Source organism: Heteronotia binoei, chromosome 2 (genome assembly GCF_032191835.1).
Source record: "Heteronotia binoei isolate CCM8104 ecotype False Entrance Well chromosome 2, APGP_CSIRO_Hbin_v1, whole genome shotgun sequence".
Classification (NCBI taxonomy): domain Eukaryota; kingdom Metazoa; phylum Chordata; class Lepidosauria; order Squamata; family Gekkonidae; genus Heteronotia; species Heteronotia binoei.
The window spans coordinates 228367-253400 of record NC_083224.1 but is presented as its reverse complement, the minus strand read 5'-3'; the positions used below and the strand labels follow the sequence as shown (position 1 = coordinate 253400).

Below are 25034 nucleotides of genomic sequence, written 5' to 3'. Positions count from 1 at the left end.
CATCCCACAGGGCTGCAGGTGGATGGGCCTCAGCACTCTCTCGCGCTCTTTCTCTCTCTCTGTCTCTCTCTCTGTGTCTCTTTCTCTGTCTCTCTCTGTCTGTCTGTCTCTCTCTCTGTGTCTCTCTTTCTCTCTCTCTCTGTCTCTCTCCCCACCTCCCTTCCCAGTTTCCAGCTGATCCCAGGGCGGCCGTTCTGGAGTGGAGGCAGGCTAATAGACAGAAGCATCATCCTGACTGGTGGGTGAAAGGTCTGGCCCAGGATTTGGGGGGTCACCTGTTCTGGATGGGGCTGCCTTCCTCTTGAGGAAACAAGTCTGTAGTTGGGGGGTGCTCTTGGACCCAGACCTGCTGCTGCTGGATAAGTGGCCGGTGGCTTTGCCTGGGAGTGTTTTCTGCCAGCTTCAGTGGGTTAGCCAAGTGCAGCCTTTTCTGGGCAGAAGAAATCAGGCCACTGTGGTGCAGGCCCTGCTTCCATCTAGGTTAGATTACTGCCCTGCACAGTACATGGGCCTGCCCTTGAGAAGTGATCAGTTGGTCCAGAATGCGGCAGCAATGATGTTAACGGAGTGGGTGGTACGAACCAGACTGCTCCAGTCTTCACACCCGTGCAGTGGCTCCCAGGGTGTTTCTGGCACAATTTGTGGTGCTGGACTTGACCTTCCGAGCTCTGTATGGTTTGGGACCAGAATACCGGAAGGACTGTCTAATAATCCCTTATGAACTTGCCTGACTGCTGCAGTCCCCTTTACAGGCCCGGCCTTAGGAGATTACGGGGGCTGCAAAAACCTGACTTGGGAGGGGGTCTTCTTGCTCACGGCGGCATCATCAAAGCCCCCACCGGGAGACTTTTTAAAAAATTATTAGTTTATTTCTATTCCGCCCATGCTTGCCTCCTTCTGTTGCCATCAGCCACCAGCGGGGGGAGACTTCTCTTTCTTTTGGCTCACCTGGCAGTCTCTCGGGGATCCCTCCTTCCCCACCAAGGCATTTTGTTTGGATCTTCACTTTTGGGGGTACATATTTTAACTATTTTAAAAATTGCTTTAAAGATCTGTGTTGGGAGAGAGAGTGATTTTAGTTGTGTATTTTTAAAATTGTTGGCCACCTGGGTGGCCCTTCTAAATTCAGGAAGATGGGATACAAATTTGACAAACAAACGAATGAACGAACAAATGAATGAATGAATGAGCTAGAGGTGGGCTCCACTTGCACCGAAAGGCCACCAGGCTGCCAGGGCTTCTTCTTTCTCTTTTAGAGGTGGCAGAGCAGTTTTTGAACTAACTTCAGGGAAATAAAATCTCCCTTTAGAATGGGTGGAGATAATGGGTCGTAAGCAAAAGTGAGGGTGTGCTATTGTGCGCTGATCAAAAAACCATGCGTGGCGGATCTCGGGATTGGGATGGGAATAAGGGAAGTGACTAAAGTGGGAAATGTGGTAATTCTGGCTGACTTCCCCTCCCCTCACAGTGACTGGGCAGAGGTGTGGCTGAGTCATGCTGCAGAAATGAGGTTTCTGGACTGCATATCTGACTGTGCACTGATTGCGACTAGAACTCAAGACCTGATGCAAGACATAGGTGTTGTTGCACCAGCTTAAGGTGGTTACTGCAGTGCTGTTACACAGGCCATCGGGTTGCCCTGTACAAAACACTCACAAAGCTACTTGGAGAAATAATTAGGGATGTGGTCTATACAATTGTGTGGAACCCGCTGTAAGCAAATGAGTGATTGTTATGTAATTTTGCATCATGTAATGCATCACATTAATACTTATTAGGGAGGGGCAAGAACGGCAAAAATGCAGTTTGGTTTGGTTCGTGGTTTGTGGTTTGAACCATGATCCAACCCACAAACTGAACTGAGCCAGTTTTCTCTCTGTTGAACCAGTTCGGTTTGTGGGGCCAGCAAGTAAATAAATAAATAATCAGAAAGCAGCAAAAATGCTGGTCATCTCCTAAAAGAACTGCGCAAGAAAGCCAGAAAATGGGGAGCCCACTGAGGGTTGGGACCGGGCACTGCTTCCACAGAGGAGGCCCCTGTCTGTTGCCTTATCCGCCCACTCCCCACTTGCCCCCAAGGGTGCACTCCAGACCTCCCAGTGCAAATGCACCAGGAGGCTACTAGAGGAGCAGCAGGCCCGTAGCGCCCCAGAGGGCCCAGCCTCCTTGAGGATTTTATGGGCTCCCTCCCCAAGCCTTGGTTCCCCCTACCCCTCAGATGGGGACCCCTCCTCTGAATCGCCTCAGCACATGAAGCTGGTAGCGGCACTAGCAAGCTCTCCCCTGAAGCACTCTGAGCAGTTGGGTGGGCTGGCAGGCAGATTCTGAAAGCTGGGTGAGTAGGTGGGCAGCAAGCCCCACCCCCTGCTCCCCAGTCCAGCCATGAAGAGCTGAGGGCTCCATGTACTGCCTTGTTTTCCACCACCATGAGCCTGAACCGGACGTTCTTGGGTGGGAGGGAGGAGAGGCAGCACAGGCTGCAAGGGCAGCTAGGGTCCTTTCAGCCACGCATGTTGCCTGCTGCTCCCGGTTGGGGAAGGGCACAGGAAAGCAGGGGAATGGGGAGGGAGCGCAGAGGTACAAATCAGCCGTCTTTTCAACTTTGGGACTGGAAGTTGATCACTGCAGGCAGAGCTCCAGGAAACATAGAAGGGGGATCGGAGTTTCCATGCAATTTAAAGAACACTGGAGGGGGGAGGGAGAGGGGTGGCCCCCAGCCTCATAGAATCATAGTGTTGGAACGGACCTCCAGGGTCATCTAGTCCAACCCCTTGTACAATGCAGGAAACTCACAAAGACCTCCCCCTAAATTCACAGGATCTTCATTGCTGTTAGACGGCCATCTAGCCTCTGTTTAGAAACCTCCAAGGAAGGAGAGCCCATCACCTTCCGAAGAGGAAGCCTGTTCCACTGAAGAACTGCTCTAACGGTCAGGAAGTTCTTCCTAATGTTGAGCCGGAAACTCTTTTGATTTCATTTCGACCCATTGGTTCTGGTCCTACCTTCTGGGGCCCCAGAAAACAATTCCACACCATCATCCATAGTACAGCTCTTCAAGTACTTGAAGATGGTGATCCTATCACCTCTCAGCCGCCTGCTCTCCAGGCTAAACATCCCCAGCTCCTTCAACCTTTCTTCATAGGACTTGGTCTCCAGACCCCTCACCAACATTGTCACCCTCCTCTGGACCCATTCCAGCTTGTCTATATCCTTCTTAAAATGTGGTGCCCAAAACTGAACACAAGACTCCAGGTGAGGTCTTACCAGAGCAGAGTAAAGCGATACCATCACATCACGTGATCTGAACACTAGACTTCTGTTAATACAGCCCAAAATCGCATTTGCCTTTTTAGCCACCAGATCACACTCATGTTCAGATCACACTCATGTTCAGCGTATGATCCACTAAGACCCCAAGATCCTTTTCGCACATATTACTGCTAAGACAAGTCTCCCTCATCCTATAACCATGCATTGGATTTTTCCTACCTAAATGCAGAACTTTATATTTGTCCCTGTTAAAATTTATTTTATTGGTTTTAGCCCATTTTCCCAGCCTGTCAAAGTCATCCTGTATCCTGCTTCTGTCTTCTACTGTATTGGCAGCCTCTCCCAGTTTAGTATCACCTGCAAATTTAATAAGCATTCCCTCTATTCCTTCATCCAAATCATTGATAAAGATGTTGAACAGGTCCCAGGTAGATCCTTGAGGCACTCCACTTGTCATTCCTCTCCAAGAGGATGAGGAACCATTCACAAGCACTCTTTGGGTGTCAACCAGTTACAGATCCACCTAACGGTAACAGGATCCAAACCACATTTTACCAACTTGTCAACAAGGATAGCATGTGGAACTTTATCAAAAGCCTTACTGAAATCAAGATAAAATATGTCTACAGCATTCCCCTGACCCAACAAGGTAGTCACTTTCTCAAAAAAAGATATCAGGTTAGTCTGACATGACTTGTTCTTGAGAAACCCATGCTGGCTCTTAGTAATCACATCCATTCTTTCTAAATGTTCCAGGACTTACTGTTTGATGATTTGTTCTAAAACTTTTCCAGGTATAGGCGTCAATCTGACTGGTTGGTAGTTACCCGGATCCTCTTTTTTCCCTTTCTTGAAGATGGGGACAACATTTGCCTGCCTCCAATCTTCCGACACCTCTCCAGTTCTCCAAGAATTCTCAAAAATAATAACCAGAGGCTCAGAAATTACATCCTCAAGTTCTTTTAGAACCCTTGGATGCAGTTCATCTGGCCCTGAGGACTTAGTTTCATTTAAAGAAACTAGGTGTTTATGTATTACCCTATGCTGATCCTAGGTTGGAACTTCATACCCTCCTTATATATTCTCTTTTTGCTATGTTGAGCACCGTTTCCCTCAGAAGAGAAGACTGAGGAAAAGTCGGAATTGAGCAGTTCCACCTTCTCTTCATCGCCTGTTACAATTTCATTTTCTTGCCCTTGCAATGGGCCCACCATGTCCTTGTTTTTTTTCTTACTCTGAACATAAGAAAGGAACCCTTTTTTGTTCTTTTTAGCATCTTTGGCCAGCCTAAGCTCTTATTGAGCTTTAGGTTTCCTAACTTTTTCTCTACAAGCACTGGTGATTTGTTTAAATTCATCCTTGGTTATAAGGCCCTCCTTCCAATTCCTAAAGGAGTCTTTTTTATTTCTCAAGTCTTTAGAGAGCTCTTTATGGAGCCACTTTGGCTTCTCTAGGCTTTTTCCATTTTTTCTTCTCATAGGAATTGTCTATGATTGTGCTTTCAGTATTTTGCTTTTAAGAAACTCCCACCCCTCCTGAACCCCCTTCTTCCTAAGTATTTCTGACCATGGGATTTTACCTAGAATAGTTCTGTTTATCAAAGTTTGCCTTTCTGAAGCCCAGCCTATAAGTCTGACTACGTATAGCTTTTCCCTTCCCTAAGACTGTAAATTCCAAAATCACATGGTCACTACTGCCCAGAGTGCCCACTATTTCCACTTCTTCAGTCACTTCTTTCTTGTTGGTGAGAATCAAATCACCAAATCCTTGTTTCCTTCTTCACTTTCTGGAAAAGGAAGTTGTCAGCAGGACAAGTCAGGAATCTATTTGACTTTTCATTTTTAGCAGTTGGGCTTCCAACAGATGTTCGGGTAATTGAAATCTCCCATGAAGCCTCTCTGGCTTCTTGCACTCATCCCCATGGCCCCCCTCCCATGACCCCCTGTGGCCCTCTGCCCCTTTGACTTTTAGCTACGGGGCTGAGGAGGAGAGGCGGGCGGCAGAGAAGGGGGGCCACAGGCTGTGGGGGAGGCAGCACAGTGGCTGCTGGGCTCACCCAGGACAGGGAGGGGGGAGGGGCATCAGCAGGGAGGGAGGCTGCTCGGGGGCCACAATGTGGGCTGGGCATCTTCTGGCAGCGACAAAGCCAGGCCCAGCAGGAAGCAGGTGGGCCACGGGGGACGCCCGACCCATGGGGGACGCCCGACTCGCAGCCTTCTCTCCTGCTGGTCTTTCTTTCTTTCTTTCTTTCTTTCTTTCTTTCTTTCTTTCTTTCTTTCTTTCTTTCTTTCTTTCTTTCTTTCTTTCTTTCTTTCTTTCTTTCTTTCTTTCTTTCTTCTTTCCTTCCTTCCTTCCTTCCTTCCTTCCTTCCTTCCTTCCTTCCTTCCTTCCTTCCTTCCTTCCTTCCTTCCTTCCTTCCTTCCTTCCTTCCTTCCTTCCTTCCTTCCTTCCCTTCCCTTCCCTTCCCTTCCCTTCCCTTCCCTTCCCTTCCCTTCCCTTCCCTTCCCTTCCCTTCCCTTCCCTTCCCTGTTGTATTGCTGTGTTCTTAACCACCCCAAGGCCCGATCTGGTGGAGGGGCGTAACAAAAATCTCAAGAGACAAGCATATAAACAAACAGCCCTTTGGGAGGCCGTTGGGCCTTTGGGTTACAAAAGAATGAAAATGTTGCCTCAGGAGGATCACCTGCCAGCACCCGAAGGATGGACTTCCCCTCTCTAGGTGAGGGAAGAAAGTGGCTGGCAGAAACTGGGGAGATTCCTCAAGAGGACTTTAAACTGCCCCCATGAGGGGAAGGAGGGGACCAGCATCAGGCCAGATGGCCCTCTGACAGCAAGGCTGATCCTGTGAACTTGGACAGAGCATGAGAAGGAGGGCAGGAAGGGGGGCTGCATCAGGGCTAGGTTCTCCTGGCCCAGGGAAATGGCCCCACTGAAGGCACCTGGGGTTTCTGGCCACCATGTGACACAGAGGGCGTTTTCGCACTGACCTTCTAGTGGCGCAACCACCCTCTCCACACCGGAGGATCTGCCCGGATTTCGCACAAGAAGCGCCGGCGCACCCAAAAGAGCCGGCGACTTCCGTCGCAAAACCCGCTCAAACGGAAACCGCCAAGAAGCAGGAAAACGTTTGAGCGGGTTTCGCGACGGAAGTCACCGGCTCTTTTGGGTGCGCCGGCGCTTCTTGTGCGAAATCCGGGCAGATCCTCCGGTGTGAAGAGGGTGGTCACACCACTAGAAGGTCAGTGCGAAAACGCCCAGAGTGTTGGACTGGATGGGCCATTGGCCTGATCCAACAGGGCTTCTCTTATGTTCTTATGTGACACAGAGGGTTGGACTGGAGGGGCCACTGGCCTGATCCAACAGGGCTTCTCTTATGTTCTTATGTGACACAGAGTGTTGGACTGGAGGGGCCACTGGCCTGATCCAACAGGGCTTCTCTTATGTTCTTCTGTGACACAGAGTGTTGGACTGGATGGGCCATTGGCCTGATCCAACATGGCTTCTCTTATGTGACACAGAGTGTTGGACTGGATGGCCACTGGCCTGATCCCACGGGACTTCTCTTATGTTCTTATGAGACACATAGTGTTGGACAGGATGGGCCATTGGCCTGATCCAACAGGGCTTCTCTTATGTTTTTATGTGACACAGAGTGTTGGACTGGATGGGCCATTGGCCTGATCCCACAGGGCTTCTCTTATGTTCTTATGTGACACAGAGTGTTGGACTGGAGGAGCCATTGGCCTGATCCACCAGGCCTTCTCTTCTGTTCTTACGTGACACAGAGTGTTGGACTGGATGGACCATTGGCCTGATCCAACAGGGCTTCTCTTATGTTCTTCTGTGACAGAGAGTGTTGGACTGGATGGGCCATTGGCCTGATCCAACAGGGCTTCTCTTATGTTCTTCTGCGACACAGAGTGTTGGATTGGATGGGCCATTGGCCCGATCCAACATGGCTTCTCTTATGTGACACAGAGTGTTGGACTGGATGGGCCACTGGCCTGATCCCACAGGGCTTCTCTTATGTTCTTATGAGACACATAGTGTTGGACTGGATGGGCCATTGGCCTGATCCAACAGGGCTTCTCTTATGTTCTTATGTGACACAGAGTGTTGGACTGGATGGGCCATTGGCCTGATCCCACAGGGCTTCTCTTATGTTCTTATGTCTGGGGCAGTGATGTTCTGTATTCTTGGTGCTTGGGGGAAGGGCCATAGCTGGAGGGCTTCTAGTGTCCTGGCCCCACTGATGGACCTCCTGATGGCTCCTGGGTTTTTTGGCTGGAGGGGCCACTGGCCTGATCCAACATGACTTCTCTTATGTAATTTTTTAAAAATTATTTATTTATTTGTCTGTCTATCTATCTATTTCTATTTATATCCTGCCCTCCCCGCCAAAGCAGACTCAGAGCGGCTTACATATTCATGTATAGACATGAAATATAAAAATTCAATTAAGACATAAAATCATAAAAATATTAAAAACATGTCAAGTGCTATTGATCTTTAGATGGTAATCTGTTTAATAAAATGGATGGCTGCCTATTCTGTTTTATATTAAGTTTAATTATCCTGCTGTTCCAGCTGGATGTTCTATATAAAAGCAGCTCTAAGGGTCATGCTAGAGGGGGCCCAGATGTTTCGAAGTCTGCCTTAGTCTGTGTTCTAATTAACAAATGCCTGGTTGGTGGAAGAGTACCGTCTTGCAGGCCCTGCGGAATTGTGTGAGCTCTCGCAGGGCCCTCACCTCCTCAGGGAGCTCGTTCCACCAGCATGGGGCTACAACAGAAAAGGCCCTGGCCTCTCTATGAGTCATCTCTGTAAGGCCAGAGATTGAGAGCAGATTTTGTGACCCTGACTGAAGTGCTCTCCGAGAAACATGTGGGGAACGGCGGTCTCGAAGGTGTGCATGTCCCTGGCCCTATTGGGCTTGAAAGGTAAGAACCAGCATCTTGAGAAGAACCCGGATTTTCGATGGGCAACCAATGCAGCACTTTCAGCACAGGTTGCATGTGCTCCCAAAGCCGGAGGCCCATCAACAACCTGGCTGCAGCATTCTGAGACAAGGGCAGCCCCATGTAGAGGGCATTACAATAATCTAGTCTCGAGGTGACTGTTGCATGGATCACGGTTGCCAAGTCGTTGTGTTCGAGGTAGAGGACCAACTGCCGAAGGTGGTAAAAGGCTGAGTTGGCAGTGGCTGTCACCTGGGCATTCATTGTTAAGGAGGAATCCAGGACTACCCCTAGGCTTTTAACCTTTGGCACCAACACAAGTGATGTTCCATCAAAGGTTGGTAATGAGACCTCCGCTCCTGGACTGCCACAACTTAGGTACAGGAGCTCTGTCCATCAGACTCAATTTCAGTCGACTCAGCCTGAGCCACCCTGCCAAAGCTTGTAGTGCCATGGTGAGCTCTTCCGGGGAGGAGTTGGACCAGCCACCCATCAACAGATAGAGCTGGGTGCCATCTGCATACTGATGGCATCCCAACCCAAACCTAGAATCATAGAGTTGGAAGGAACCTCCAGGCAGGGCCAGCCCGATGCCCTGGGGCACCCTAGGCAGACTTGCTGTCTGGTGGCCCCCCCAAAGCAGCCCCCATGACTCCCCCCTGCAGCTCCACACCTCCCCCCCCCTCCCCATCTCCTCCTCCCTCCCTTCCCCACACGTCAATTGTAATGCTGGAACCAGCTCTAACGCCGCGTTCCGGCGATCTAAAACCCCTCACGCCACTGGCGATGACTCGCTCGGTGGATAAAACTGCACCGCTGGGCCTTGCTTGCACTCTCTCATGACCAGCGTCCTGAAAGGGCGGCCTTGCTGTTGCTGACTCCTCTCCCGTCCAGGAAGTGGGGAGGGGAGGAGTCAGCGACAGTGAGGCTGCCCTTTCAGGAAGCTGGTCCCGAGAGAGTGCAAGTGAGGCCCAGTGGCGCGGTTTTACCCGTCGAGTGAGTCATCGCCGGCAAGGGGGGGGGCTTTAGATGGCCAGAATGCGGCGTTAGAGCCGGTTCCGACATTGCAATTGACCCGTGGGGAAGGGAGGGAGGAGGAGGAGGCGCGGCAGGGAGGCAATGGGAAGGGAGGGGCGGGGGCAGTGGTGGTGGCGGGCAAGAAGGCAGGCAAGCTAGGGGAGGGGGGGAGCTGAATTTTCCAACCTCCCAGTGCCCTAGGCAACTGCCAGCCGTGCCTCCAGGGCCCTCTAGTCCACCCCGCTGCACAAGGCAGGAAACTCACAAACGCCTCCCCCTAAATTCACAGGATCCTCATTGCTGTCAGATGGCCATCCAGCCTCTGCTTTAAAACCTCCAAGGAAGGAGAGCCCACCACTTCCTGAGGAGGAAGCCTGTTAGAATCATAGAGGAGTTGGAAGGGATCTCCAGGGTCATCTAGTCCAACCCCCTGCACAAGGCAGGGAACTCACAAACGCCTCCCCCCAAATTCACAGGATCCTCATTGCTGTCAGATGGCCATCTAGCCTCTGTTTAGAAACCTCCAAGGAAGGAGAGCACACCACCTCCCAAGGAGGAAGCCTGTTAGAATCACAGAAGAGTTGGAAGGGACCTTCAGGGTCATCTAGTCCAACCCCCTGCACAAGGCAGGAACCTCACAAACACCTCCCCCTAAATTCACAGGATCCTCATTGCTGTCAGCTGGCCATCTAGCCTCTGTTGAAAAACCTCCAAGGAAGGAGAGCCCCCCACCTCCCGAGGAAGCCTGTTAGAATCATAGAAGAGTTGGAAGGGACCTCCAGGGTCATCTAGTCCAACCCCCTGCCCAATGCAGGAAACTCACAAACCCCTCCCCCTAAATTCACAGGATCTTCATTGCTGTCAGATGGCCATCTAGCCTCTGTTTAGAAACCTCCAAGGAAGGAGAGCCCACCACCTCCCAAGGAGGAAGCCTGCTAGAATCACAGAAGAGTTGGAAGGGACCTTCAGGGTCATCTAGTCCAACCCCCTGCACAAGGCAGGAAACTCACAAACACCTCCCCCCAAATTCACAGGATCTTCATTGATGTCAGTTGGCCATCTAGCCTCTGGGCCATCTGGGCAAGGGGGAGCATATAGATGTTGAACAACATCGGGGTGAGAACCGCCCCTTGTGGCACACCATACAAGTGGGTGCCATTGGGATAGCTCCTCCTCTATTGCCACCCTTTGTCCCTGACCCTGTAGAAAGGAGGAGAGCTACTGTAAGGCCAACCCCTGTATCCCAGCATCAGCAAGGCAGCGGGTCAGCAGCTGATGATCAACCATGTCGAACGCAGCTGACAGGTCTAAAAGCATCAGTACCGCTGAAGCACTTCTATCCAGATGCCTCTGGAGGTCATCTATGAGAGTGACCAGAACCATCTCCATCCTTGAAAAGGGTTGGAGCATGGAAGCGTCATCCAGAAAGCTCTTGTGAAATGCTGATGGCCACTTTCGGGTCAGGCAGCCATTTTTCTCCAGGCCGGTTTGGCCAGGGTTCCTGGAGGGTTCTGGCATCTTCTGGGTTGAAGCAGGCCTCGCTGGATGTGAGGAGAGAGTTTGTTTGTGAGGCGATCCTGGTGGAGGAGGAGGAGAGTATCGGGGCAAGGGGAGGCTGATCCTGCCTTGAGCGGGGCTTGGACTAGGTGGCCCTCTCTGTGATCCCAGGAAGGCGAGGAGAAGGCAGAGAAATGGAATGAATTCTTCACATTGATTTTTATCATGGGAAATGTGGGACACACTTTCTGAAAGGTGCCTGAAGACCAGAGTCCAGGGGAGGGGCCCCCAGCTCCTGTGGCTGGCAGGAGGAGGAGGAGGGGTTTAACCAACCCACCCGCAACCATGACGCTCCCCTGCCTGCAGTTTCCCTGGCAGTGATGATGCCGGCCCTCTTGGGAATCACCAGAAGCCGTATGATTGCACCGTAAACATTCCAGTGATTCCTAGAAAGGCACAGCTGGCATTGCTGTGTTTTCCCCAGAAGTGATGACAGAGCCAGTCAGTCTATCTGCCCCCCCCCCCAGCTCCTGCCCCCTCCCCTGCCACCGGCTGGCAACTCCAACTAATCTGTCGGCGTCACTTGCAAAACTGGCTCCTGACCCAGATGACTGGCAGGTAGAAAATGTCACAACACTTTTTCAAAAGGAGTCAGAGGAGAACCACAACACTGGAGGACCATTAGTTTAACACCTGCTCCAGGTTAATCAGTAGGAATGGAAACCCAAAAGGCAGAATGCATGAAGTCTCTTGGAGGGGGGGGGGAGATCAGCCCTCCTTCTTCAAGGGGCAACCCTGCCTCTCCAGTCTCTTGGAGTTCCTTGAGCAGGGTGTCACACCCACCTTGTGGAAGGGCTGGCCTGGGGAGGGCAGGAAGCCCCACCCACACACACACACACTTCTAACACTCCGCAAATGCTGTGAAGGAGGGCCTGTTCTGCGACCAGGATGTGAAGCCGGAGGTCCAGAAGGAGATTGAAGAAAGGCAAGAGGACTGCGGGTTCCCATACTCGGAACAGCACATATGACCTGTCTCCTGTACAAATTATCTTGCACTCACTACATGTTATCTACCCATGTAATTCCACCTTTTGGCATTGTTCACATAGCTTTTGTTCTAATAGTGAAGCTCAGATATCTTTGGATACATAAATCTGATGACTGGAGCTGTGAACAGGCATGTCAGATCTTTCTACAAACCTGAAAAGGGCCCACGGTTTGCAGGAAAAAAATGGGATATATTTTTTTAATGCACTGAGCAGTTTTTAAAAATCTGAACATGATAGGAGTGCCTGTAGCTTTAAGCAACAGATTCCCTCAGCAGCTGTTGCTAGGTATTCCAGGCCATGGGGGGGGGGGGGCAGGCCTATTTTGGCCTTCAGGGAAGGAATCGGGGGGGGGGCATGCCAGTTAGAGTTGCCAGCTCCTGGTTGGGAAATTCCTGGAGATGTGGTTGATGAAGTCTGAGGAGGGCAAGGTTTGGGGAGAGGACTCAGCAGGATATAAGGCCAGGGGGAGAGGTCTCTGTTGCCTGGAGTTTAATTGCAATTCTGGGGGATCTCCAGCTCCCACCTGGAGGTTGGCAACCCTAGCCAGATGGCAGCAGCCCCAGGGGACTGGGTGCCACCTGGCTGGCATGACTCAAGGAGGGAGGGAGGGAGGTCTGGCAGCTGCCCAGGCGGGGGAGGGGTCGGAGCTTCAGAGCAGGGGTCAGTCCTGCCCCCCCACCCCCGCTGCAGATGCTCCCTGGGAGATTTTGGACCAGCCGCAGACTCTCAGCTGGACCTACCTCACAGGGCTGTTGTGCAAATAAAAAGGAGGAAACCTGCTTTGGTGCCCACTGCGGAGAAAGCTGGGATATACTTAAAGTAAATGAAGGATAAATAGAGCTAAAGACAGAAAACAGATAAAGATTAGGCTGGCAAATGGCTGAGGGAAGAATGAGGCAGGAAAAGTATGAGCCAGTTTCGTATGGTGGTGAAGAGCAGCAGACTCTACTCTGCCATGTTGGATCAGGACAGTGGCCCATCCAGTTCAACACTCTGTGTCACACAGTGGCCAAAAAACCCCAGTGCCATGAGGAGGTCCATCAATGGAGCCAGGACACTAGAACCCCTACCACTGTGCCCCCCCAAGCACCAAGAATACAGAGCATCACTGCCCCAGACAGAAGAACATAAGAGAAGCCATGTTGGATCAGGCCGATGGCCCATCCAGTCCAACACTCTGTGTCACACAGTGGCCAAAAAACCCAGGTGCCATCAGGAGGTCCATCAGTGGGGCCACGACACTAGAACCCCTCCCACTGTGCCCCCCCAAGCACCAAGAATACAGAGCATCACAGCCCCAGACAGAAGAACATAAGAGAAGCCATGTTGGATCAGGCCGATGGCCCATCCAGTCCAACACTCTGTGTCACACAGTGGTCAAAAAACCCAGGTGCCATCAGGAGGTCCATCTGTGGAGCCAGGACATTAGAAGTCCTCCCACTGTTGCCCCCCCTCCCAAGCACCAAGAATACAGAGCATCGCTGCCCCAGAAATAAGAACATAAGAGAAGCCATGCTGAATGAGGTTGTGACAGAATTTTAGTGAGAAGACTTAACAATTCATGTATACCCCCATTTTGTTCGCATTTGTTCACTGTTAAAAACTTTGTTTCTCTCCCATGATCCTCTACATCACAGCTGCACTGTCTCCATGCAAGTGTCCCATGTCCTAGAATATACAGACCTGGCTGGCAATTGCATGAGCCCCTATGGATGGGAAAAATTATTCAATGTGTGAATTTATTCTTGCTCCTGGTTGCTCTGTCTGGACAAGCTCCTTATAGGTCTTTGGGCAGAGCAATCAGGATGCCTTCATTTAGAAAGACTAGTGTATTTGAATTGGGCATCTGTTTAATGTAGTAAATTCTGTATGCTGCATACTAGAATGTTATAGGATTAACAATAACTGCAACATAGTTTTAATTTTAATAAATGGTTTTTCACTTTGGAACATCTCTCTCAATTTATGGGGTTCTTTGCAGTCATTCCCCCTCCCCCCTTACTGAACCTGGTAGATATTGGGAGTCCTGGAAAAGTCTCTGTGCTCCAATAATTCCCTAGCACAGGCCAAAGGCCCACCCAGGCCCACACTCTGTGTCACACAGCGGTCCAAACCCAGGTGCCATCAGGAGAGCTCCAGAAGCCTCCCAGGGACACCATTCCCCTTCCCTCCAGGCATGAGAGCCTCCCGCGTCCTCTGGCCGGCCACAGGGGTGAGTGGAATGCCGACTTGGAGGGCCCCGCCTTGGCCTGACCAGCAGGCTCTCCAGGGCTCCGTGGCTGGAGGGATTCGCCGGAAGAATTGGACACCAGATCACACCATGAGGACAGGAAAAGACCACGTGTATTGCAAAGGTGCTGGTCAGGACCCATTGCTCACCGGTTGAGCGTCCAAATGCCATGGCCCCTCCCCCCTCCCTCCCCCATGCCCAGCTGCCGTGGGCTTCAGGTTCACGGGGCCACCTCTACGGTCTCAAAGGCTTTGACGTCTTGAAATTTGTCGCAGGAGAAATTGACGAGCAGCTGCTTGGTCCCGTCCCTGGTGGGGGCCACTGCAAACTGGATGGTCGCCACCTGCTTGGCCTTGAGCGGAGGGGCCCTGTGGAGGAAGAGCAAAGGCCGAAGGTCAGGTGGCCCGCGTCCTGCCCTGCCCCGCCTGCCTCTCCTGAGCAGCCATGGGGAGGAGGACCCCTGTCTGGGGTGCTCCATGGCGGCTCCTCTGCCTCCCCCCTGCTGGGCAAACAGAGGCAGGTGCCAGGCTGAGGGAGGGGCTGGATGAGCTGCTCTGCTGACCCCTGGGGAGGGCTGCCCAGTAGAAGGGCCCTGGGGGGGCAGGAGGAGGAGGAAGGCAGGCTGACCTGGCACATATCTGGGGACTTCCAGGCCCCCTGGCTGAGCCCAACAAGCAATCATGGCCGGCATGCCTCCGTGTGCTGCCCTGAAGGGCCCCCACCCAGGGAGAAGCCCTTCCCCTCCCCCCCCCAGAGAAAGGAGGGACTGCAGCAGGGGAGGGCAGCTGCCTGGGTTTGGCAGACAAGCCCTCCACCCACTGGAGGGGAACTTTGACTCTAATCTGCAGCCTCCTCCCTTGGATGCTTCTCTTGGGGCCTTTTCCTTCCCCAGCACTCCCAGCACGCCTCCCGCCTCCCCAGCCCCTTGGGTGTTCAGAGTGATGCCCTTTGGGAGAAGAGAGGGAGGAAGAACTCCATGCCCTGCACAAAGCTTGCTTGGTCTCCCAGAGCCTGCCTGGCCTCTCCCTCTGTTCTGCTGCTTCAGCCCATCCAGGCTGCTGCCCACCTGGGTCTACGCGGCTCCACTGCGCAGAGGATGTCTCCTGCTGCAAGGAGAACTTTCTCCTCCAGAAGGCGAGAGAAGGGCCGAGGGCTCTTCTGGGTGCACCCCTTCATTCCCAGGGGAAACACTCTGTGGGGGTGGGGTGGGGGGGGAGCATTCTTCCTGACCGCGTGAAAAGCTACCCACCCGTGCAGTCAAATAAAGGACAAGCTGATCCTAATACACCCTGAGAAATGCTGGGTGGCCAGGTAACCTCTCAGAGAAAGGAGCTCAGGTGGGTTGGGCCTCCCAAAAAAGGCATTAGCAGGAGGAGCAATCCTGGCCACAAAGGAAGTCACATGGGAGGTGTCTGGAGAAGCCGGAGAGCCCCCAAGCAGCACTCAGGGGTGAGCTGAGAATCCAAAGAGGCACCAGGAGGAGGAAAGGGAAGGAGGGGGGGGGGACAGCTCCGCCCCCCAGCAGCAGCAGCGAGGGTGTCCCTTCTTTGGGGAATCACAGTCATAGAGTTGGAAGGGATCTCCAGGGTCATCTAGTCCAACCCCAAAATTCACAACTACCTCCCCTCCCACACACACACACAACCCATGGCCGTGACCCCTCTAATCCCAGAAATTGGCCAACCCCCCACCCCCCAAACCCTCTCCAGGATCTCCGGCCTGGAGGAAAATTGCTGCCTGACCCCAAAGTGGCAACCAGCATTTCCCTGGGTGGGCGTGTCAGAAGGGGGCCACGAGAACTAAGCCCTGATGCAGCCCCCCTTCCTGCCCTCCTTCTCAGGATCCTCCGAAGTTCACGGAATCCCAACAAAAAGACATCAGGGTGAAACCATCAATATTTGCTACTCTAACTAAACATTTATTACAAGAAAATTATTATACGGTAATGAAAAATACGCTGCATGTTTGCAGGACTTGTAAATGTTACAGGCCATTCATTAGAGCCCCAAGAAGGACCCATAAAAGAGAGGCCCTCTGAGGTGCACCTGGCGTTCCGGGGCCTGCGGGAGTCTCAGGCACCAGGCACTTCCACAAAACCCTCACATCAAAGGCATTTCTCAAATCAACAGTTATGAAGACTCCGTCCTCTAATCCTTCAGTGATATGTAAGGGAAAAGAGTGAATGTATTCAGCGGCATCACTAGGGCGGGGCCAAGGGGGCCATCGGCCCTCCCCCAGAGCATTCTCATTGGCCCCAGGCACTGACCCATGCCCCTCCCCCAACAGGAAGGGGCTGGCCCTGGGACTAGAACGCTGCTGCTGTGTGGGCTGGCCAGGATTCTGAAACTGGGGCCGCGCTGCTGCCTCTACCACAAGGGGATCAGCATTCTGTTCAGCGGGGGTGAGTGGGCGGGCTGGCTGAGCTTCCCAGCTCACGCTGCCGCCGAGTTGCTTGCTTTCTGTGCGGGGGCAGGGGGGGCTGGGCTTCCAAAACTCCAACGGTGCCTCTGCTGAGTGAGTCCTGCCTGTTTTCTGTGTGCCTGGGGGATGGGGGGGGGGCGGAGGGGCTTCCCAAACCAGTGCCGTGTTGCTGAGTTGCTTGCTTTCTGTGCATGGGGGGGGGCTTCCAAAACTCCAACGGGGTTGGATTACGGGGGGGGGGGGGCTGGTCATGTGACCAGAGGGGGCTGGTCATGTGACCAGAGGGTGGATGAGGGAGGGGCCATGTGAAGTGGGCGGGGTTGTGTGCGGAGGGGGTGACGCAGCCCTCCAAAAGGGGTGATGCCCAATGGGGGGGGGTGACTTGAATCAGTTACACCCCAGGATGCAACCCACCCTAGTGACGCCTCTGAATGTATTTCACACCAAGCCTGCCCACACTGACTGCTGTAAAAACGTTTCATTGCCTCTTCTGTCTATACAAAGACTGAGCCTTGTAAAGAAATGACAGGAATTCTGGGTTCCACTTGAAGCCACAAGTCTTGATAAAGGCAACAAAATGCTTTTACATGGACAAGCTTTGTGTGAAATGAATTTATTCTTTTTCCATAGAGGCCATCTAGCCCAACCCCCTGCTCAATGCAGGATCCGCCTAGAGCCAAGCTGTGGCTTGCTCTTGAAGCCCCCATTGACTGGCTTGGAGAAGCCATTGCTCTCTTTAAATGCATTCTCCAAGCCAAGCCAGTTGATGGCTTGGAGAATGCACTTAAAGTTAAAGTTGCTTCTTTCCACTTCTCCCTCTCCCATCCATTTTCCTTCCTGCCTCCCTCCCTCCTCTCCATTTATTTTCCTTCCTTCCTTCTCAAACATCTAATGTTCATGTATTCCCGTTGATGTTTATTCCATGTGGCTCTTACAATAAGGAAGTTTGGCCACCCCCGGCTTAGAGAATCCTCCCCTCCCCTCCCCTCTCCTCCCCTCCCGTCCCCTCCAGAGCACATTTCATCAGGCAGACCCAGGGCTGACCTTGAGGAAAGGTGGGCGGGGTCCATCGCCAGCCTGGAAGGCAGCTGCTTTGATCCCTGCCAGCCCCTCCCTCCAGGGAACTGGGCCTTTGAGACACAGGCGGGGTTGATGGGCCTTGTGGGCTTCGGGAAGCTGTGGCCCTGGAAGGTGGTGCTGCCCTAGGGTTGCCAATCCCCAGGTGGGGGCAGGGGATCCCCCGGTTTGGAGGCCTTCTCCCCACTTCAGGGTCGTCAGAAAACGGGGGGGGGGGAGGGAAATGTCTGCTGGGAACTCTGTTATTCCCTAGGGAGATTTATTTCCATAGAAAATCATGGAGAATTGATCTGCGAGTATCTGGGACTCTGAGGGGGGCTGTTTTTTGGGGTAGAGGCACCAAATTTTCAGTATAGCATCTAGTGCCTCTCAACCAAAATACCCCCCAAGTTTCAAAAAGATTGGACCGGGGGGGCCAATTCTATGAGCCCCAAAAGAAGGCGCCCCTATCCTTCATGATTTCCTATGGAAGGAAGGAATTGAAAAGGTGTGCCGTCCCTTTAAATGTGATGGCCAGAACCCCCTTTGGAGTTCAATTATGCTTGTCACAGCCTTGATCTTGGCTCCACTCCTAATGTCTCCTGGCTCCACCCCCAAAGTCTCCTGGCTCCACCCCCAAAGTCCCCAGCTATTTCTTGAATTGGACTTGGCAACCCTACGCTGCCCCCCCTGCCCTGCGGAACTTCACTGCCTCCCCAGGTGCTGCCCCTCAACCTCCAGGGCTTCCCACGCCCATGAGCCCCAGTACTCACTCCAGCCTGAGCTTTTCCGCCAGCAAGTCGCTGCCCTCCGCCAGCAGCACACAGTCCTTGACATCTTCCGTGAGAGGGTTGGTGAACAGCACCTCCACCGGCACCTGCTCATTCACTTTCGCCTCACCCAGCAGCTGCCCAAGGCAAAAAGAGGCCGTCTCTCACCACCACCCAAGGCCGGCAGAAGAGCCCCCCCCCGCCCCCCCAAGCCTTGGGTGTCAGGGAGAGACCCTTGCTGGAAAGAAGCAGCTGGGGGAGGGGAGGGGTGGGGGGAGACACAAGAAGAAATGGACACAGATGCAGCCGCCCAGTCTTGCCCCTCACCCAGCTAGGCTGGCCAGAAAACTCACTGGGCCTTAAGACCACCCCCAGACCCTTCGGGTTCCACCTGCTTTGGCGGGGCAGGCAAGTGCTGCTTGGTGCCCCCCACTTCCTGCCAGGAGGGGTCATGCTGCCACCTCCTTTCCTGGCTGGTGCTGGTGTTGGAAAGAGCCCCCCCCCCGCCCAGTTTTTCCTGCTTTGGCCCGGCCTCCTTCCAGCATTTCCCCCAGACAGACACTGCCTGTCTGGACTGCGCACTGACCTTGATTATGAGGCTGGGGTTGTCCAACGTGACCACGCGCTCCACCAGGTTATCCTCCTCCTTCTCCACGTGGCACAAGGCTGTGGTGTGGATCATGTTGTCTGTGGTCAGGTACTGCTGGTACGCCTCATAGGAGATGGTGATGGGGAAGGTCTTCTCTGGAGACAAAGGCCGGGGTCAGAAGGGCCCTCCAAGACTCACCCCCTCCTGAGCAGGCTGCGGGAGGGGGGCTCCGGACCCCCCCAGGGTCTTCCCACGGCTGCTCTCGGCTGTTCTAGGGGATGGTGTCTTTTGAGCCTTGCCTTGCCCAGGGCATCGATTTTAGTCTCCTGGTTTTGTTATGATTTATTCTGTTTTTATTTGATTGTAACCTGCTTTGGGGACACTTCTGGCAAAAAGTGAAGTGAAACAGTTTAAGAAATCAATATTGAAATAAATGATATATATTATTATTTACTAAACTTACGATGGAACGGGGATTTGAGTGTGGCTCTCCCAGATCCCGCTTGGTCTGCTAAACCCCCCCCCCCGCCCTTCTGGGAGGGGGTGGGCAGGCATCCTGCCACGGACAGGGCAGAGCCCGGCAGGGCAGACCAAGGGAGGGAGCTGGAACTGCAGGAGCCTCCCAGGTGGGTGGGCGGGAGGGAAGCCGAAAGGAAAGTGAGGGAAAATGGGGTGGGGGGTCTGCAGCAACAGCAGCTGCAAGTGGGGGCCCCCTGGCTTCTGGCCTCAGTAGCTGCTCCGCTTCTCTCCTCTCCGGGGCCCCTCCCTCCCCCCTTCCCCAAATGCTGCCCCTCATTCCCCCCAGTCTGCTCCCCCCATGGCCCCTCCTTTCTAGCCCAGGGTTTGGTGAGGCCACTTGGGAGGGTGGCTGGCTGACCTTCTGCTTGCCAGAAGAACACAATGCGGGTGTGGGTGTGTGTGTTGTTCTTGCTCTGAAAACCTTGGCCCCTCCCACTCCGGTGCCCCCCCCCCCCCGCAGACAAGGGCACCTCTGCCGCAGTGCTGTGCTCGAGCAGTCGGGGGCGCCTGCGCGGGGGAAGGGGGGGATGAGAGGTGGTTGCCTGGCTGCCTGGCTGCCTGCCTACCTTCTTTGGGGCCGAGGGTGACGTCCTGGATGCTCTTCCAGACCTCATGGATGGGCTTCCCGGTGTAGATGATGGTCCAGGCTGCCATGTGGGTCTTTACGGCCTTTGGCTCCGCAGCGTGGTTGGTAAGTCTCAGAGCCATGCAGACGTCTTTGCCCACCTCCGGGGTGCGCTCCACCTTGAAGCTCCCCGAAACGCTGGGCTTGGTCATGGCAAACTCCCTGGCCGTGGAGCTCATGGTGTTCAGGTTCAGCTTTAAGCGAGCTTTTTCAAAGACTCTCCTCTCTTCGGCAGAGCCTGTAAGAGACAGCGCCGGGCTTGCACACGAGTAACCCCACTGCTGGCGAGGACCCTCCCGCTCTCTGCCTTGGGGCCGTGTTTACAGCACCAGCAGCCCCCAAGAGAGAGGGCTGGGGCCTGTATGGGCGGGGGGGAGGGCTGGGGGGCTACCGCTTGGTGCAGCTGTGGGGCATGAAGGGCCACAGAGCTGCTTGGCTCCCCTCCTCTGGGCCAGACGACTCCCCCAGGGAAGGTGGGGCTGGAATGTAGAGGAGGGGAGGGTGCTGCTCAGCTAATGGGGGAGGACACCACTGGGAATGATGGGTTTAAGGGATGTGGGGGGGTGGGAAGTTCTCCCTCCTTCGAGCAGAGACTGGACAATGGTTTGCCAAGGAGACTTTCAGTCATCCTGCACTGTGCTGGTGCCCCCTGGGGCTGGGCTGGCTGCTCAAATCCTCTGGTGGTTCAGGGCTCTCTGGCTCCCCCTGCAGGACGAGCTCAGCTCCGGGCCCTCCCTGGAAGAGAGGAGGTGAGCCTCCCCAGAGAGGCAGCCCGGGTGTGTCCCCTGCAGCAGGGCACCTCGAGGGGCTAAATGCCGAGCAGCAGGAAGCCTGGGCAGCCCTGAGCCCAGAGGCATCTCCATCTGTCCACCTTGCTCACCTTACCTTCTGCGTACTTGTAGCTGCCAGTGACATCTTGGCGGGCATAGCTGCCCACGGCCTTGGTGCTCGTGTACTGGCCCACGGACCTGGTCTCTGTGTGAAGCCTCTTGGTTTCCCCCGTGGAGGTGTTGTACAGCCAGGTGACCCGGTCAGCGTTGACCTCAGAGAAGACGAAGGGGCTGTCGTACTTCAGGTCCACGTCGCCCTCTTTGATGGCCCTCAGAGAAGCCGGACCACACTGGAAAAGGCCTGCAGGGCAGAAGGAGAGAGGGGGAGCCCATGAGGACCAGAGGCACGGCCAGCAGCGGGGAGGGAAGGAGGGGCATCTCCTTCTTGTCATGTGTGTGAGTTCATGGGCTGCACTGCTCTACCCGGAACCCTCCTCCCTCAAAGGACTAGTCTGGCACCTCGGGAAAGGTGACAACAGGCCACCTTCTCTCTTTACATCTCGCAGGGTCACTCCCTTTAGACTTTCACCTGGTCTGCAAACAGGATCAAAACTGGTCCTGCAGTCACATGGGGATGTGTGCCAGCATCAACTACTGGCCAGAGGCTTGGCTGGGGAACTGATCCTGAAGGTGCGAAGGGCTGGTTTGGGGCAGTTCTCTTCCCTCTTTACGAGCCCTGTGGCGCAGTGTTAAAGCTGCAGTGCTGCAGTCCTAAGCTCTGCTCACAACCTGAGTTCGATCCTGGTGGAAGCTGGGTTTTCAGGAAGCCGACTCGAGGTTGACTCAACCTTCCATCCTTCTGAAGTCGGTCAAATGAGTCCCCAGCTTGCTGGGGGGAAAGTGTAGATGACTGGGGAAGGCAATGGCAAACCACCCCATAAAAGGTCTGCCGTGAAAACGTCGTGATGCGACATCACCCCAGAGTCGGAAACGACTGGTGCTTGCACAGGGGACCTTTCCTTTCCTTCCTTTCCCTCTTTTAAGTCCATCTTGCCAAAGATTAATTTCCAGAAAAGGCAGCACAACTCCCCCTTGCCTGATTCCTCCTATGTGAGTCTCTAGTCAAAGACCATTTGAATCCCATAACGCCCCTTTGTAATCGTTTTCCTGCTATGTCGTCTATTAGAGGTCACCAAACACAAGAGGCATTTTCATATGAACCCCTGGCCAAGTGAGGCCCCTTCCTGGGCCTGGAGGCCTTGTTTATCCACACCAGAACTATAGAACTGCAGAGCTGGAAGGCACATCCAACGTCATCTAGTCCAATCCCCTGCACAATGCAGGAAACAAGTCCGCCCCCCCCCACACGCTCACAGTGGCCCCTGCAGGCTCCACGCCCAGAAGATGGCCAGAAGTTCCCTCCAGGGTCCCTGGCCAACCCGGCCTTGGGGGAAATGGGTGACTGACCCCAAAACATTGTTCTATGAACCATCACACCATAGCTCACACCATGTCTTGTAAGCCGCCCTGAGCCTGCCTCGGCGGGGAGGGCGAGGTATAAATAAAAATTTATTATTATTATTATTATTATTATTATTATTATTATTATTATTATTATTATTATTATTATTATTATTATTCAAAGGGTATATCCATACATGCTCTGGCTTTCAGAAGAACACTGAGAGGATGAGAGGCTGAGACTGTGTGACTCTGTGTGTGTGTGTCTGTCTGTCTGTCTGAGTGTTTATGTGTTTGGACAGCCACTAAATTACACTTCCACCATGAAGTTGGGTAATTCTTCTCTGAGTGGAACACTGGTTTGTTTTGCTCACCTTTCTTCTTGAATCTCAGTTCTGGAATAGGTAAATATAGTCCCAAGAGCCCCATGGCGCAGAGTGCAGTCAGACTCTCTGCTCACGACCTGAGTGCGATCCCAGCAGAAGCTGGGTTCAGGTAGCAGGCTCAAGGTTGACTAAGCCTTCCATCCTTCCGAGGTCGGTCAAAGGAGTCCCCAGCTTGCTGGGGGGGAAGTGTAGAGGACTGGGGAAGGCAATGGCAAACCACCCCGTAAAAGGTCTGCCATGAAAACGTCATGATGTGATGTCACCCCAGAGTTGGAAACAACTGGTGCTTGAACAGGGGACTACCTTGACCTTTTTAAATAGTCCTATATCAAATTAGTTCCCTTCTTGCCTGTATAAGCTACTACCTTTCTTTTCTGAACTTGTAGGTGTGTTTGGAATAGTCTTCAGTTAAGAGGTTTGGTTTTATTCCTTCAGTTTTCTTCACTAATTCATTTTATGAATTAAGGCCTGGTTCTGCTGAGGGAAAGATCCCCCATAAAGATCTGTGGAGATCCTGCTTGCTTTGCACAGTCTGGGGGCTCTCCTGGCTAATCCACCACCACCACCACCACCCTCCCCCCGCAAATCTCAGGAGGCCCTCACAGCCACCGAGGGTAACAGATAAATGTTAGGGAATGCAGGACCCGGGGGGGGGGGGACTTTAAACAGGATGAGGCCAATTCAGGGAGGGAGTGGGGGGTGCTCAACAGCAGTGGAGAGGCCTTGACCTTATAGTCTTTGCTGGGGGGGAGCCTCTAGGGATTAGGACATCTGGAAGATGCTCCCTCCAGAGTTCTTCTGGCGTTCTTCTGAGAAGGGAGGAAATGTGGGGTTGGGGGGAACAAGGGGTGGAGACAGCCAGCACGAAAAGACCCGCCTCATGGGAAGGGCAACTGCAAGGGCTGAGCTGTCAGAAGAGCCCCAATCAGGAAAGGACGGCAGGAACACGACCCCTTAAAGGCACAGATTTGGACTGGAGAGTCTGGATGCATCCCCCACCCTTCCCTCGGGGTCTCAGAGGGGCTTCCTACCTCCTTTCCCTCCCCCTCCTCACAACAGGCATCTGCTGTGAGGTAGGTGGGGCTGAGAGAGCTCTTTTGAGAACTGCTCTTGAGAGAACAGCTCTAACTTGGGACTGGCCCAAGATCACTCAGCTGGTGCACATGGAGTGGAGGAGTGGGGAATCAAACCCGGTTCTCCCAGATTAGAGTCCGTGCACTTCACCACTCCCCCAAACTGGCTCTCACTACACCAGGTGGCCATTGCTCAAGTCACACACATCACTGGACACTTAATGCTCAGCCCTTTGGGTAGCCAAGTGCACAAAGGGAGGGGGACTGCCGGGAATACCCAGGAGAGCACACCGTCCATTTCTGCCACTTGGAACCCAGGCAAGAAGAGGAACTAAGCAGAGCTGCCTGTTATGGATGCGGCCTTGACTGGGAGAATTGATCGGGAGTTCCTTCCCGGCTCACTAGAGCCAGACGGACTGAGCTTGGGGACTTGGGAGCAATAGGCAGCAAGCAGGACACCTCTTACCTGAACTTCTCTCCTGGGGAGTTGCATCTAGAATCTGCCATCCGTTGAATGCAGAGCCAATGTCAGACCGAACAAACCAGCTTTCGTTCCACACATGGAAGTTCCTGCAACCAAGAAGGAGCTGATGAATCCAGAAGGCCCTTTCAATGGTGCAGACCTCAAGCGAGTAGCAATTGCCAAAAGCGAACAGCTCCCAAGAAGCCAGAGAGGCCTGAGAAAGGAGGGGAAGAGGGGAGGAGATTGCCCCCCCCCCAAAAAAAACTGGTCTGTTACAGCAGCTGCAGCTGCCTCCTCTGCTGCCAACTCCAACTCTTCAGCCGTTTTAGCAGTGCCTGGTGGACTTTTGAGATCTAGAAAGTTCTCTCTCCTTCTTTGGATCTGGCAAAGGGAGGACTGACTCCTGAAAGACTCTCCTCTGACCCTCTGCTGGCCTCTCAGGGGCTCCCGGACTCCAGACTCACTCTTCTACCGCAGACCAAGATGGCTGCCCTTGAAAAGAAATGCCTTTCCTTTGTGACTGCCTCTCTTTGAAAAGGCCTCCCTTCATTGCAGCCCCCCTCCCACCTTCCAAGGGGGACTTCAGGGGTCTCCCTTCTGACCTGGATCTGACAAAGAGGGCTTTGGCCCTCCAAAGCTCAGACCTTCCCTCACATTCTTAGAATCATAGAGTTGGAAGGGACCTCCAGGGTCATCTAGTCCAACTCCTTGCAGAATGCAGGAAACTCACAAATATTTCACCCCCAGTAACGCCTGCCCCATGCCCAGTCAGAAGACGGCAAAAAGCTCCAGGATCCCTTGTCAAACTGGCCTGGAGAAAAATTGCTGATTGACCCCAGAGTGACAATCAGCATTTTCCTGGGTGTGTAAGAAAGAACCA

At 53.5% G+C, this 25034-nt stretch overlaps 2 protein-coding genes across 2 annotated transcripts in view; one reads left to right on the top strand and one right to left on the bottom strand.

The window, feature by feature from the left end:
• LOC132567815 (uncharacterized) overlaps positions 1-14177 on the top strand; it is a 50298-nt gene extending 36121 nt beyond the window's left edge. The window contains exon 2 of the mRNA XM_060233497.1: positions 13966-14177. Coding sequence (XP_060089480.1) covers positions 13966-14177 — 212 coding nt within the window. The remainder of the gene's footprint in view (positions 1-13965) is intronic.
• Positions 14178-14234: 57 nt separating this feature from the next.
• Positions 14235-25034, bottom strand: part of LOC132567814 (protein-glutamine gamma-glutamyltransferase E-like) — a 30763-nt gene continuing 19963 nt past the window's right edge. Inside the window, exons 9-14 of the mRNA XM_060233496.1 lie at positions 24158-24261; positions 20887-21132; positions 19943-20239; positions 18855-19012; positions 18272-18405; positions 14235-14389 (exon numbers count right to left, since the gene is read on the bottom strand). Coding sequence (XP_060089479.1) covers positions 14242-14389; positions 18272-18405; positions 18855-19012; positions 19943-20239; positions 20887-21132; positions 24158-24261 — 1087 coding nt within the window. The 3' untranslated portion in view covers positions 14235-14241. The remainder of the gene's footprint in view (positions 14390-18271; positions 18406-18854; positions 19013-19942; positions 20240-20886; positions 21133-24157; positions 24262-25034) is intronic.